Source organism: Lynx rufus, unplaced genomic scaffold, assembly GCF_022079265.1.
Source record: "Lynx rufus isolate CCGP_SWC_20201006 ecotype Redwood Valley unplaced genomic scaffold, mLynRuf1.p SCAF_24, whole genome shotgun sequence".
NCBI lineage: Eukaryota > Metazoa > Chordata > Mammalia > Carnivora > Felidae > Lynx > Lynx rufus.
The window spans coordinates 3,527,346-3,543,420 of NW_025814839.1; the positions used below are offsets into that span (position 1 = coordinate 3,527,346).

Sequence of the window (16,075 nt, forward strand, 5' to 3'; positions counted from 1 at the left end):
AGGAAAAATGTAAAGGAAGAAACTTAGTCACCCCTATTGTCCAGGGTCAGAAATTGCAAAATACGGGAACCTCCCTCTAGCTAGGCTTAAGGCCATCTCCCAGAAGACCATCATAATAAAGGAGCCTCATACTGCAAAGGACCTGGGGTCCCCAGCTAGAAGGGCCCCTGAATAATAATGATAATAACACTAGCAGAAACATCTGTAGTCGCTGAGAATCCAAAGCCCCCACAGCAGGGCTAGGGCTCCCTCAACAGATCATAACAACAAATGCTAACCCATTCAACACAAAAGCCAACCCACTGCGGAGGGAAACGCGCTCCAGATATTTGGCTAAGAATCTCCTCCAAACAGTGAAACGGCCTCCCATTCTAAAGTTGTGAGGAGCCCTTATAATTAGACCCCCAAATAATAAGTTGTAGGAATTCCTGAAGCCCGCCCCCACCCCCTCGCCCTGCAGACTCCTGAGCTCTGGCTAAGGCGCCGCCCCCCAATAATAATCATAACAATAATGGCTTGGAAACTGCGCGCGGCAGTGGTGATGTTTCCCACGACTCAGTAGCGCCCCCGGGCGGCTCCCACCCGTCGGCAGGCAGGCTCCCACATGCCCTTCCGCCAGCGAGTCTTCTCGGCCCTACTTGCGGGCTGCTACCCTCCGATCCGAAGCTTAGCAGGCGGAGGAGCGGTGGCAGCCCGAGGCACGTGTTGTGTGTCCTCTGATTGCAAAAGAAAAAAAAAATGCATCGCAAACTATTAACTTTTTTTTTAAGTATGCAATGTAGGGAGTGGGGGGTAGACAGGTGCGAAGCAGGGGGGTGTAGGCGCTCTTCTAGCCGGCCTCCCGCAGCACACCCCTCCCAAACTTCCCTTTGCATTGATCAGCACGTTACGTCAGTATTGATAAGTTTGCAAAAAGCCAAAGTCAAGTGCAATCGCGCGGCACACCGACCCCGGACTTGGGGGGGAGATGCAGCGAGCGCTCCGCGGGCCCGGGAGCCGGCTGCAGGCAGGGCAGCGGCGGCGCCGTCGCCTCTCGAAGAGGCTGCCTCCCCCCCACCCTCCCCTCCCGCCCCATCCCCGGCCGCCTCCCCCGGGCGGGTGCCGAGCTCCCCGCCCGGCGCGCTCCGCCCGCGCCCTCCGGGGGTCGGGGGGGCGCACGGCTCCCGGGCCCGGCGGCGGCGGCGGCGGCGCGGCGGCGCCGAGGGGCAGCGGGTGGCAGGAGGCCGGGGGACGCCCAAGGGGCCCCGGGCGGCGGCGCTCAGGGCCCGAGCGGCCAGCGGCGGCCCCGGGGCTGGGGGGAGTCCAGCCCGGATATTGAGTGCAGCCATTGAGAAAAGCCAAACTCTTGTGTGTGTGCGTCTCGAATAGCCCCCAAGATGGCCGCCAATGTGGGATCGATGTTTCAATATTGGAAGCGATTTGATCTACGGCGACTCCAGGTTAGTGCGGGCAGTGCCGGCCGCGCGGCCGTGGGGAGCCCTGGGGCGCGCCCTGAGCGCATTGGGGAGGTCCCCGGGAGGGTGGGCGGGCGCCCCGGGGCGCCGGGCGGCGGCTGCTGGGGCTCGCTGGGGCTCGGCTGCCCGCTGCCCATCGATAGGTATTAGGAATTGATCTCGCCGCTGCTCTTTGTTCGGTTCAATCATCGATTAGCCGCCGCGACCATGGAGAAGCGCTAGTGAGCCCTCGGCCCAGGGAGCGAGCCGGCGGGAGAACGGCCGAGCGAGGCGCGGGGAAGGCAGAGGCTGCGGTCCCGGGCAGGGGGCTGCCGGCGGGACCCCCGGCAGCCCCCCTTGCTCTGCACTTTGCGCGCCTCCCAACTTCGCGGCGCCCGGGGAGGCCGCGGAGCGCGCCGCGTGCCGGTCCGCGCCCGGCTGGGGCTTGGGCGAGGGAGGGAGGGAGCTGGCGGGCAGGGAGGTGGAGGAGGAGGAGGAGAAGGAGAAGAGAGGAGGAGGCTGCTGGGGTTGGCGTGGAGGCGGCTCCGCGCCCCGCCGGCCGCCGGCACCTCCGCCGCCGCCTGCTTGGCTGCGCAGCCCGGACGCGCCGCCACCCAGGGGCCGCCGCTGCTGCCGCCGCAGCCACCATCGCCGGACTGGCCGCCTGCGCCGGCAGATCTCTCCTCGGTCGGGCCGGGTTCTTGGGGTTCGTCTTTGCTTCTTGCTTTTTCCCCCCTTCCACCTTCTTTCCAAGTCTAAATGGGGACGGGCGGTGGAGATGGGCCCGGGGCGCGCGCAAGTTTGCGCTGCAGCCTCGGGGGCCGTGGAGAGCTGGGAGCTGCGCAGAGCAGGTGACTCCCGGCTCTCGGGCCCATGGGAACTTTTAAATGGGAGATTCCCTCACTGTCTTCTGCCTTCTGCATTCCCTCCCGCCACTCCCCCCTTTTCTTTTTTTCTCTCTTTTCTCTCTCTTTCCCTAGGGCTACTCCCTCCCAAACACCTGCACTTTATCCTTACTCCACCCTTCTCTGGGAGGCTGTATGTCTCCCCCAGATTTGGGGGTGTTCTCCGCTGATACCCTAGGAGGTGGAGTGGAGGTGGAATCTCAGAGAACACCCGCTGGAGGTACAGCGCTAGCCTCCGTTCTTTCTGGGGTGCCCCAGGACGCTCCTGTCAAATCCCCCCAAACCCCAGAGTCTTGCAAAGTCTCCGCAGGCAGTGGCAACAAGGGGCGGGGAAGTGTTGCTGAGAACCAGGCGATTAGAACATCTTGCCTTGGCCTTGACATTCGCCTTAGAAGTGAGAGCATCAATCTGGAGATCAAAAGGGACCCCACTTTTTTCTTTTTTGAAAATCCGCCTGCAGATCTCCTTAAGTTTCTTCTGATAAGTCGTTCCTATACTCCCCTCCTCCTGGCTGGCCTCTTCCCAGCCCCCTCCTTCCTAACTCCCTACTCCCCACTCGCCCCCTCCCCCAGCCATTGAGCTGGAGAGAAAATCGGGGCACTCAAGCATGCAGTTAATAACTGCGAGTGCCTTGCAATTCCAGGTCCTCACTCGAGTTGGGGCTACAGTTTGGTGGCCAGCTGAGGCGGGCCAGGCTGTGAGCTCTGCTTGCTGGTTTAAATGATGCTAAAGTGGCCTTTCTGGAAGAGTGGGGGTGTGTGTGTGTGGGAGAGAGGAAGGGAGGGAAAGGGAGGGGGAGAGAGAGGGAAATAGAGAAGAGAGAGAGAGGGAGAGAGGGAGTTGGGCAGCCACATTGGGCTTGGCACGAAGGCCAATGGTAATCGTATTCCCTGCTAATGTTTGTAAATGAGACCGGGGCACGGCTGGGGGACAGCGTCTTTATTTATGATTGATGTTCTGTAACATAAGGAATGACAAGAACGTGGCAGACAAGAGGAGAGGAACCAGAAGGGCTGGCGAAAGCCCTTTGCAGGGTCCTATTGTTATTCTGGGCTGGAGAAAATTTCCGCGTCGAGATTTACAGCGCTGGTATTTGCTCCCGGTTGGCCAGAATGTCAGTTAACACAATTTTCATTAGATAACTCGTTTTCAATCCAGGGAGCTGGAACTGCAGTAGGGAGGGGTGGGTAGAGCTGGGGCTGGGTGCTGAGGGGTGGGTGCGGCTCCCAAGGGGCTGATTTCTGAGCTGGGGGAGGGGGTTTGAACCTCCCTTCCTTCTCCAGCTCTGGGGTCTAACATGGAACTGTTGAGGTCACCCAAATCTTGACTCCATTTGGACTCCCATTGATCTAGGAACCCTTTGTTAGGGTGTTAGAAGATACTGAGGTGGCTGAGGTGGAAAAGCAAATTTGAACTGGAAACGATGAAGGTGGGAGATAGAGTCTTGTTCTTCAGGTAAAGGGGAAATGGGGCCAACACCCCCACCCCCACAGGGATGGGGGTGGGGGTGTTTATTAAGAAAACGGCTGGTGTGTCTGGCACAAAAGGAGAAGGCTCTCAGGGAAGGGGGTAAGCTCATTTACATGGATATTAAGTGTGGGGGGGTGTCCCTGAGGGAGTTTGAAAGGCTGCACACTTCTAGAGAGCAGAGAAATAAACGAGGCAAGCTGAGCCGCATGCAAACATTGAGACCCTCACATCTGCCACGGTCGTCATGAAGTGTTCAGTGGCTCCCCGGCCCAACAGGCCTGCAGCTTCCCCCCATATTCTCACTGATGGCATTTTTGTTAGAAACGGATTATGAGCCTAAGCACTTTTGCCTGGGATCATCTCTTGTGCATAATGCTAATGACTCCTACGCCACACTTTTATTTTCATTTTTTTCCCTTCCTCCTTTCCTCTTATAGGGGAGATAACCAGAAAGGAAAACTTCTGCTGGCTTGCTCTGAGATCCGGGTGGGAGAGGCGGGCCCCCACCCCAGGGCCTGTGCAGGCCGAGAGCTTTGAGCCCACTCATCACGCGGCCCAGCTGCCTGTGAGTGTGAGGAGGTGTGTGGCTTCAATTCTTGGTTGTTCAGGTTGAGTGGTTTCTCGAAGCCTGGTTGCTGAGCATTAAAGTGGCCGAGGCAGCAAAGGTGTCCTGTGTTCCCAGGCCAGACCATGCTGCTGACGCCACCCCAATCCCGGCGAGAGAGGTGACCTTGTACCGACCCAGCATACAGCCCTCCGGAAGTATATATTTTTTCAAATATGGAAGCAGTCCAGTTATTCCTTATAGCGCTGTCTCTGAACACAGCAGTGCCGTTTCCCTAGGAGGGAAGTCAGTCAGCAAGTCTTAAGGACTTGTGACTGATGGCAAAGATGTTCTGACGTGTGGTACCCTATTCCAGGACCCCCGAAACTGCTTCCCCCTTTCCTTTCTCCCTTTTTTTTCCCTCTGCTGCTAGCAGTCCAGGAAACGAGAGGAAATAAAATTCTATCCCAAAGATAATGCTGGACATATTTCATTTGGTTATAAGATTGCTTTATGATGAACATTACTAATGCAGTATTTTTTTATGGCTTTTCTGTGTATAATCATTGTAACTGGATTCATACCTTTATGATTTTCTGCTTTACTTTGCCACTTTTTTTTATGATGCTCCAGGTCCAGTCTCTCATGCTATCTTTTAATTTTTTTTTCCTTTAATAGTGCTAATCAAGCTAACCAAGAGTTAAGGGTGTCCAGTTGAAATGAGGGTGCCAATCCAAATTCACATCGGTGTTTTTTGGAGGAAAGAGATTGGCTAGAGAGACCACATAGTACAAGTTTCAGAGGAAGAGGTAAATTCTGCTTAGGGTTTGAGCATTCAGGGAGGAAGATTGACAGGGCAAGTGAGAGGCTGGACTTTTTTAAGGAGTTTGGAGAAACTTTTGGGAAGATGTGCATGGGAGATGGGGCTTGATGGAATGTTTTTGCCTGCTTAAAGTTTAGTAAAGACCGTGGATGTGATTAAAATATTATAACCTTATGATATTCTGAAGTGCATAAATTTTACATATCAGCCACAGAGAGTTTAGACATCCATTAGAGTCTCTGACAGCTTGACTTATCTAAATGTGCTATCATTTAACAATGTGTCAAAATTCCTCTTTCTATAGATGACAGCAGTAAATAAGCTATCAGCCCTGTTGGCGGAATCCTAACTTTGGAAACTTCGCTGTAATAGAATTGCTGCTGGGGTGGGGAGCATGAGCAGACCAGGCTTGCCATAGCCCGGGGCCATAAGATGGGTTGGCATTAGGCAAGGGCTGTGGGTGGGTTGGAGGGGGGAGCACAGGGGGTGAGGGAAGATTTCTAATAGTAGTTCTGTAAGACCAAACAATTGGACAGCCCCCTGGACCCTTACAAATCCAACCAGTGGGTGACCCCATTCCATCTGCCTCTCCCATTCGTTGGAACCCACACCCCATGGGCCTTTTTTTGCAGAAGGAGCTAGAAACAGGTGTTAGAGAATTTATTTAAAGAACCTAGCAGTCTTTTCTGGGCATCCCCAAATTCTGAATTCTCAACTAGACAGAAATTGCTTCCCAAAGATGAGTTCTCTCTTTGCTAAAAGAAAAACAAGCAATGTCTCATCTCTGACCACCTTTGCTGTTTGAGGTCTTGAGGGTTTTTTTTTTTATAAAAAAACCCTGGATTCACTGTAGAAAATTGAGAAACCACAGACAAGCCTAAAAAAACAAATAAGCATCTGAGTAGGTTATTTCAGATGAACATGATGCTACTTTGACCAGAGGGAATAGCTTTTGTAGTGGTGATGGTGGTTTTTCTTGTATTCTTTCTCTCTCCCTCCTTCCCTTCTCTTCCTTTTCTTCTTCTTCCTCCTCCTCTCTCCCATTAAAGAGAGGATTCTGTCTTTGAACTTGACATTTTGTCATGGTACTCTTTCTTCCAGCAGATGGGATTTTAAACACGAGCACCTTAGCTGGTGCTAAATTGGGTCCTGGATGTTGGTGGACATGGCTGTCCAAAAACTGTGGCTTTCTCTGCTGGTTCCTGAAAGGCTGAATTTCTGGTGGCTTCCAGTTATCTAATTCAGAGGCCCAGCCTGGCAGAGGTTGAGTGTGGGAAGGGGACTCAGGTGATGGCTTGCCTTTGTTCCTGGTCTTGGAATTCAGGGTCCAGTCTCCTGTTTGATTTTTCTCTCTGGGGTGTGCTCTTTATTTGTGACAGTGGTTTATATTGTAGTTGTCAGGGAAGGTGGAGGTAGTTGGCAGAGGGGAAGGGCCCAAGAGCTCTTATCTGTATAGCCTCTGGCACTCATGGATGAATCACCCAACATCCCAAGTCTCCTGTTTCTTAATCCATCTCACAGGTCAGTTGTGCCCATCTGGTCTGCTGTACCAGGTCGTTGTAAAAGGTGAAGGGAGCTGACAATACTTTGCATGACAGTTAAATGTATTGTCTTTTAATGACCTTGGGGCCCACTGTGCAGGTGATGGGGGACTTTTGGCCTTTTAAGCAGTTTTTGAGACAAGCAATTATGTGCAGGACAGAGTTCTTGGTTTCTAAGCCTTGATGAGCCATTCACAGAAATGACTTGTAGTGTTTTGCAGGATGTGGACAATATTCCCATTATACGTAGATTAAAATCCCAAGTCCTTTCCCCTGATTGCAAGGCTCCTCACGATCTGCACACACCCGCCCCCCCCCCCCCCCCGCCTTATCTCTCTGGCTTCATCTCCAGCCTCTCTCCCCTTACTCACTCTGCTGCAGTCACAATGGCTTTTTTGTCCCTCAAACACATTGAGCACATTCCTACCTCAGGGCCTTTGCACTCGCAGTTCCCTCCACCTAATACTCTTTTCCTCCAGATCCTCCTATCCTCTTCCAGATCCTCCTGTGTCTAGCTCCTGCATTTCATTCAGTCTCAGCCCAAATATCAAGACCACTCAGCCTAAAGAAGGCTGAAGAAGCTTCTACAACCTCTTTTATCCTTTAATATGCAGATGTGCTTCTGTGTCTCTAAAGGAGGTGTTTCCCCTGAGGTTTTTGACCTCATAACCTTCTCAGGGTGTGGCATCTTTATACATTCTAGGAAATCATCTAGGTCTGCCATCAGAGGTGGCAAACTTTTTCTGCGCAAAGTCAGGTAATAATATACTTTAGGCTTTGTGGGCTGTATGGTCTCTGTTGTAAGTACTCCATTCTGTCATTGTGGCATGAAACTAGCCGTAGACAGTGAGAATGGACAGGCATGGCTGTATTCCAGTAAAACCTTACAAAAAACATGCAGATGGCTAGATTTGGCCTGAGCGCCATAGTTTGCTCACCTGGTCCTCTGGTTTTATGTGACGGCTGTTATTACTGGCTGTGGCATGACTGAAGTTTTACACTTTTCAGTTAAGACTATTAAGATGGATCAAAGTTAATTCTGTAAACTAGTTCTTTACTCTTTACCTCAAGAGGGAAGTATAAGGAGTAGGATGATGAGGGGCCCCTGCCTGACTTGCAGTCCTGGTACTATCACCTGCTAGCTGTGTAACTTTGGATGGATCACTTAACCTCTCTGACCCTTCCTGTCCTTGTTTTTAAATAGGACTGGGGTACCTGGGTGGCTCAGTTGGCTGAGCATCTGACTCTTGATCTCTGCTCAGGGTTGTGAGTTCGTGGCCCACATTGAGCTCTGTACTGGGCATGGAGCCTACTTAAATAAATGACATGGGATTAATAAGTCTCCACCTTTTAGGTTGTTATTGAAGATTAAAGCAATTTGAACATGAAAGTGCTTAGCACAGTGCCAGGCACACAGTTACTGTTATGCAAGTGCTTTGCTTTTTATTGTTGGTGGTATTTTCAGGTTGTGAGACAGGGGTGAAAAACCAAATAAACAGCAGCTCCTAGAACTTGCTGGCATTGCAAGCTGTTTCAAAGATTTCTGGGCAAGTTTTCTTTTCTTTCTTACTCTACTGGGGACTCACTGTATTAACACATTACTAATATTATATGTAATGTCTTATATTTTGGGAGCTCGACTACAGAGGTTGCAGACTGGGAGCTATGTCTGGCTCATGGATGTGTCTGTTTAAGTTAGTGCAATATCTCAAAACACTTTTGTATAAGTTGTCAGCATTTAAAACACAGGTGATGTTACCTGTGGAATCCAGATGTCCAGTGTCCCTTACAAATCAAGAGCTCTGGCCTCACTGGGCAGGGAGTGAAGACCTGGGAAGGGCATGTCTAGCAGAGGGAACAGCCAGCGCAGAGGGCCTGGGTGGAAGGTCTGCAGAAGGTTAGGCCAGCTGTAGAGGTCATGGGACGAGTCACAAGGAAGGTGGATGTCAAGGCTACTGGCTGCCTTTGTCTGAGTCCCTACTGTCAGAAGAGGCTGCATCTCCAGAAAAAAATGAAAGGCCCTTGACCAGCTCTATGAAAGGAAAGCATGATTAGGAAAGCACAGGGCCTGCTATCTCTGCTTCTCAGTAGCTCAGGTATCCCCAAAGTGGGCCTGCGGCTGCCTCTCCCACCTTCCCAGTTCCTTTACTACCCACCCCCAACCCCAGCCTCTGCCATCCGCCAGTTCAGTCAAATGAAACAGCAATTCCAGGATATGCATTTGTCATTAAAGAGAAGGAAAGAAAGATAAAATCAATCCTTTGGCCTCTTTGGCCCAAGCTGGTTGTCTGCCCGAGACGCCCGGAGCCGAGCAGTGCTTAAGACTCTCCGAGCCGCCGTCGCTCAAACTGGATGGGGTGAATGGCTCCCCGGGAACCATTACGGTCAATTGACTTGTTCAGCCAGCTGTTTGGAGTGTGGGTGCTGTGGGCAGGGAGACCACAGGGGTCACCAGGGTGGCCCAGTTGGGGCCAGATTTCCCCGAGCAGGTGGTTGCTCAGAGGCCACTCTTCTGGGAGTGCATATTTGGGATGCCTGCTGTCTGTTTGTTATGAGCACCCATGGGTCCAGGTATCCGAGGGGTTGTGGCGTGGGCTGCAGAATCAAGCCTGGCACCCGCCTACTCCCAGAGACATTTAGTGTGGACTCCAGCCAGCTGGCCTGGGTTCAAGTCTCCACTCTGCCATTTACCAGCTATATTACCTTGGGTAAATCACTTCTCTGAGCCTTAGTTTTCTCACATGTAAAATGGGGATAGTAGTATTATAACTTCCTTAAGGATCATTGTGAGGATTAAGTGAGTTAATGCATATGAAATGCTGAGATCTGTGCCCAGCATGTAGAAACTCTATATAATATTAATGATAATTGCTGTTGGCCTTTACTTTGCAAGTGTATATTCACTCATTCATGGTATAATTAATAATTATAACTAATAATTATATAAATAATGCTAATTAACAACAAATAGCATAAATATTGTAACCAATAATTATATACTGGAGATGTCATGGTGAACAAAGAAGGCAAAGTGACAGCTCTCACTGAGCCTGTAGACAGCAGGGAAGGTGGAGCACGGACAGACGGGTGTGTAGTCACATGCTGGGGTTGGGTTCAGAGATTCTGAGATTATCCCTGGAAGAAGTGACCCTTCAGCTGAGATCTCAAGGATGGGTCAGGGAAAAGTATCCCAGCAGAGGGAATAACACGTGCTAAGATCCTGAGGTGGATGTAAGAATCGTGTGTGCAAAGAGCTGCAGGAGGGCTGTGAGGATGGATTGCACGAAGACTCTGAGTGGGTTGGCAGACCCACCCCTGTCCTCACTCTTGTCATCTGTCAACTGGGGGTAAGGATGGAGCATAAAATAAGAAGATGTTGCTGTGTACATGGGTGGCTCAGAGTGAACGCTCTGTCAGTGGGCATTTTGTATGGGTATTGCTTTTATTTTTGTAACTAGATATTCAGCCCAATTTTTTATCTGTTGCAAAATGGCTGCCTCTGACTCCCTTCTCTTGTTTCTGTCTTGTGATTATTCACAGGGCAGCCAGGATTCAAATCGCAGCTCCGCTCCTTCCTAGCTGTGTGTCCTTGAGCAGCTTATTTCCCCTTTGTGAGCCTTGGTTTCCCCCTCTGTAAGATGTGTATAGTAATAGTACTTTCCAGTGGTGCAGGACAATGTACCTTGCAGATCCCTGACTATAGGAAGTATGGCTGGCTGGTGCCCCAGGTGCTGTTCTTGGAGATCCAGCCCCAGCCAGGGACTGAGTGAAGTTCTAAAGCAGACCTGTTCCTGGGACACACAGGACTCCTCTGCTGGCTCCAGACTCCTCAGCAATCTAGGACAGTTCCACCAACCAATCTTCCTTCCCTCTCTTCTTCCCTCTGGCTCCTTCCTGCAGGCATAAGCATTGACCTGATAAATCTCTTTACCTCTTATTTTTTATTATTTTTTTAGAGTTTATTTATTTATTTATTTATTTAGAGAGAGCGCGCACGCGGGAGCATGCAGGTGTGAGCGGGGGAGGGGCCGAGAGAGAGGGAGAAAGAATCCTGAGCAGGCTCCACCCCATCAGCGCAGAGCACAGTGTGGGGCTCGATCACAAACTGAGATCACGACCTGAGCCGAAATGGAGTCGCTTCACCAACTAAACCATCTAGGCGCTCCTCTAATCCCGCCTTTATGTCTCCTTGGAGGATCACAGCCTCCAATAGGAAAGATGAAGTGAGATTTGAACATCTACTCAGTGCATGCTCCCCTCCGTACTCAGTTGGGGTACCTTCTGTGTCTCAGGAGCCTGGGGAGCTGTCACTCTCGCCATTGCCTCTTCCTGGTTGTTTGTTCTCACTGGCCCACAGGCTGCGCATGGTTAGCTCCCTTCTTCCCTGTGTCGTCCTGCCATTATCTCTCCCTCTCATCTCCTGCCACTCTTCCCCTCTTTATTCAAGCCCCTCTGACCTCTTCACTGCTCTGTGAACATTCCAACCTCAAAGCCTTTGCACTTGTTCCCTCTATGTGGGAAACACTTTCCCAGACATCTTGATAGTTCTCTTTCATTCAGCCCTCTGCTTAACTATCACCTCTTCACAGAGGTCCTCCCTAACTTCTGTTTCCAAAATAGCCTCCCGGCGTCTCCTTAACCCCATCTGCTTTATCTAATGTGATATTACGTATTTATTTGTTATTTGTTTACTATCTGCCTCCCCCACCCTGGGGAGGGCAGGGAATAGTAAGTTTTCAGTCAATATTTGAATAATTGAGGGGATGAATGCCACAGGAAGGGTGATGTGGGGCAGCTGCCTTGACTCCACCTTGGGGAGTGGCCCTGGGAGACCCAGCTTCTCCTAGAACCCCAGCTGCTTCACCCATCACTGGCTCTTGAAAATCGCCTGCTCTTCGCCTGGGAATTGAGCACAGGCCTCAGGCCTGCAGTGAACTAGGGTTTATCTTTAGCTCCGTCAGTCTCGCTTTAGAAACTGGTGACCCCAATTCCAGCCTGGGAGGCGGCTCCCATCCTAATTAATAAATCCATTAATTAATTGCCAGCAGGCTGTGGACCATTAACAGTGGTTTGGTGGCCTCAGTCACAGACAGCTCAAAGCTGGTCCCTGCAGTCTGTGGGACAGCTGTTATGGGGGACACAAGATGGCCAGTTAACATTTTTGGACCCAGAAGACATCTTCTTCCAAAGCCTGATTCACAGGTCTACCTGATCAGCCCAGCAGGCATCAGAAAGGCACCAAGGTCTCTGGACAGCGACCTCAGAGTTGAGGGGGTTTCCTTCTCAGCATCTCCCAAGACCCCTACTTTATAATAAGGTAAGGCCAAGTCTGTCCTTTCCTTCTGTGGCCAGAGGACCCTGTCTGGGCCCCACTTTTTCTAAAATAGAGCTTCCCTGGGCTGTTGAGACAGGTCATTTGTTCATTCACGTGGTGAACATTACTCAGCACCTGCTGTGTCAGGTGCAGCATGAGGTGTTGAGGGCACAGCAGTGAACCAAACAAACCAAGTCCCTACCCTCATAAAGCTTCTATTTTATAATTGTTTGGAGACAGAAGTACTTTTCTTTAAGGATCTGAGAAGTAAAGAGGGACAACCCAGTACAGACACTTAGCCTAGGGCTGGACACACTATAAGCCTTTCTGAAATGGTGACAATCATTATCCTTATTAACAATGATGACGACAACAACAACAATAATTACAATGTGAAGGCGTTGCCTGTTGAATTTCAGGTGCCCTGAGAGCAACACCTGAAATGATTGAGCATGGGCGTGGAGCAGTCAGACCTCACTTTGGACCCTGGCCTTACTGTTTCCTAACTGGGAGGCCCTGGGCAACATGACTAGGCTTTTCTAAACCTCAGTTTGCTCTTGTATAAGATGGGAATTAAATACAGCTTCTACCTCATAGAGACATTGTGAGGGTTTGATGAAGTGAAACATGAAAACCCTTAGCACAGGGCCTGGAACATGGTCATTCCCAAGAAACAGCTATTATTACCTTTATTATTATTGTTTTCATCATTGTTGTTTGTTATTCACCTCCCGGGCCTTACAGGCCAGTAGCCAGGTGGACTAGCTCCTTGCAGAGAAATCCTGGGTAGGAAGGAAGTCAGGCCCCTCCAAATGCCACTTGGCTGGCCTTAGCAAGGCCAGACCTGGCTTTTGCAGGCTTTGGAGTGTCAGAAGGAAGGCCTGGCAGTTCTTTAGCAAATATCTTTATTGCATCCTAGACAATATTCAGAGCCCTTAACAAATAGTATCTCATTTAATTTTCACAACATCCCAGGAAGGGAAAACTACTACTGCCCCATTTTACAGCTAAGCAGACTGAGGCACAGAATGTTAAGTCCAAGGCCACATTGCCAGTAAAGAGAGAGTCTGGACTCAAGCCCAGGACCCAGGTCTTTTGGTCACTCACTCAAGTCCCTGCTCTTGACCCACTCCTGACTAGAGGTGCCTCTTCCAGAGCCCATTCTCCTCTTCCCTCTTCCCCACCCTGGGGTTCCCCATCTGTAGTCCCTACGCTTGTATTTTTTCCTTTATTTATTTTTTTAAACCTCTTAAAACACCTCACCACTGTCAACTCATAGAAATGAATCCAGGCCCGTAAGCCTGAGAGGCATGGGTGGGGTTGGGGGTGGGGATTTATTAATAACCAAGAAAGACTCCCTTCTCCTGGCCTGGAAAATGAGCGCCGCTCAGCCATCCATCCCCAGCCTGCCCACTGGAGTGCAGAGCCGCGTGGCGCGCCCTGTCGTCAGGCCTGCGTTCCACAAGATGGAATTCTCGGCCTGGGCTGATAATAAGCAGGTATTGATTGCTGCCTTGGTCATTATCAAGATTTATTTAGTCAATATGGCCTCCCCGGTCAATAAATTGTGTCGTTGATAAAGAAGGAAGGGTATAGACTTGTAGGCTTTATTAAAAAAGTTTTTTAGGTTTTTTTTCTTTCAGCAGCTAAGTCCAGCCCCCATTTCCGTGACCATATCAGCTACACTCTACATTTTGTATTTGGCTCCATAAGCTCTCTCCTTTCATGATGGAACTTTCCCCTGTCACTGTGGTTTCTGGAAGCAAAGACTCAAGGCATGGCTGGGTCTGGAATGGCCCCTAGGAGACAGATGTCTCCTCACGTTTCTGTCTCCCACCCATTGCAGGCTGAGAGTCCAACTCCCTGGCTTGTCAGTGCCCCACTCTGTCATTTCCTTCTCACAACAACCTCTTGGAGTTGTTACCCTATTTTGCAGATAAGGAAACTGAGGCCCAGGGAGGTCTAGTCACTTGTCTAAGGTCATACAGGATTTGAATCCAGTCTGGCCAGTCTTTGCTCTGAACCTGACATATACTCCGCAAATAGCAAATATTTATCGAGCATGTGCTTTGGGCCCAGCACAGTGCCAGGTGCTGGGTGGGTATCGAGGGGCAGGCTGAACAAATACATGTGTCATTACAGAGACAGAACAGAGAAAAGAACTCATCAGAAGCTGAAATCAAGAGGAAGGAGGCACCTGTTTATTGCAGATGGTCACAGAGGGCCATGCTTAGTAGTTGACATTTAGGCTGAGACCTGAATGATGAGGAGCCAGTCAGGCAAAATTGAGGCAGAAGAAACTTCATAGCTACAGAACAGCTTATGCCAAGGCCCTGAGGTGAGAATCTGCTTAGCATATGTAGGAACTGAAGGAAGGCCAGTGTGGCTGGGACAAGGTGGGCAAAGAAGGGAGGGTATAGGAGGAGATGAGTTCAGAGCAGGAAGGAGGGCCTTATGGACAATGGTAGGGGATTAGATTCAGCTGGATTCTGTTCTCAGGGAGGCTGAAAGATGTTGAGGGTTTGAAACGTCGGAGAAACAGGACTCAGTATATGTTTGGTTCCTACTGGGTTCAGCCTGATAGAGATCATTGAGGGAAGGGAGGGGATATTTGGAAAATAGGTAAAAGAGAATGTCCATGACAACTGATGTGTTATCTCTGCCCAGGGAAGATCTTGGTGATGGGAAGGCTTGGAGCACACAAGTGTTTTGAGGACTAGCACCATTCATTGGTGGGGAGTGGGAGAGAGGTATATGGGGACATGCCTGATGCCTCCCAACAAGGTGATGGTTGCTGCTTTGCCTGTGCAAGCAGCCAGCTGGTGTGGGTTTGGAGGCCTCTAAAGTGGCAGGTATGCAGTGGGCAAGCGGTGTTGCAAGGGGGGCCAGGGCTCAAGTTTTGGTCTGAGAAGGGCTCTTTGCACACTGGCCTTGTGGAACTGGTTTTTAGCATGTTCCCAAGCGTTGCTCATTAGGAAGGACCATGAACAGGTGAGGTGACCCAAACCATATGAGGGTGCTGTGTCCAGCCATGTCTTAGGCTTCATATGTGGAGATGCTGTTGGGTCGAAGAAAGGTTGGATGTCTACCTGGGGGACTGTAGAGGATGTGGTCTGGAGTACAGAATAAAGAAGACTTTTTTCACTCTAGTTTTCTCTAGTCTGTGAGCACCCATGTACTGGAAGTCTAGCAGGGAATGGGTGATTACCTGCCTACCATCCATCCACCATTCTTCCATCTCTTCATTCATAAGTTCGGTCACTTACCCATTTATATCCACCCACTCAGCAATTCATCCAGCTGTCTGCTTTCTCTTCCTACTCACTCCATCCATCCACCCATCCATCTGTCCACATCAACCCACCTGCCCATCTATCCATTCATCCACTTAGCCACCCAGCAACCCATTATGCCCCAATCACTTCTGCCCTGGACTTTGGTCTCCAGTTTGCTTCCCTGTACTGACTCTGGCCTCTCCCACTCTTTTTTTTGGCACATTGACAGCTAGTGAAATTATTAAAAACCTGTTAAGAATCATTTACAGTCGCTCCCCATTGCCTTTGGGGAAAAGGCCCCAATATGACCTTTCAGGCTCAGCACTGCTGACCCTGCCCACCATTCTTGGTTTAAAGTATTACAAGTTTTTTCTTGTTGATCTTCTGTCTAGTTGTTCTATCTACTGTTGAAAGGGAGATACTGAAGTTTCTATTATCGTTGAATTATCTGTTTTCCCTTTCATTTCAATCGATTTTGCTTCATGTGTTTTGGTACTATAATTAGTTGCATGTATGTTTTTAATTATTATATTTTCCTGATGAACTGACTCCTTTTTGCATTATAAATCTCTTTTTATCTCTAGTCACATTTTCTTTTGTTGTTGTTTTAAGGTCTATTTTGTCTGATGTCTGTATACGCACTCCTACTTTCTTATGATTGCTGTTTTATTTTCAATCTGTTTGTGTCTCTAAATTTAAAGTGTGTCTCCTGTAAGCAACATATAATTGGATTTTGTTTTTTTTATCCAGTCTGAAAAATCTCTGTTTTT

The 16,075-nt window shown here is 49.9% G+C and overlaps 1 protein-coding gene across 1 annotated transcript in view; it reads left to right on the forward strand.

Annotated features, from left to right (window-relative positions):
- Positions 1-1,376: 1,376 nt before the first annotated feature.
- Positions 1,377-16,075, forward strand: part of CUX2 (cut like homeobox 2) — a 263,190-nt gene continuing 248,491 nt past the window's right edge. Inside the window, 1 exon segment of the mRNA XM_047088255.1 lies at positions 1,377-1,439. Coding sequence (XP_046944211.1) covers positions 1,377-1,439 — 63 coding nt within the window.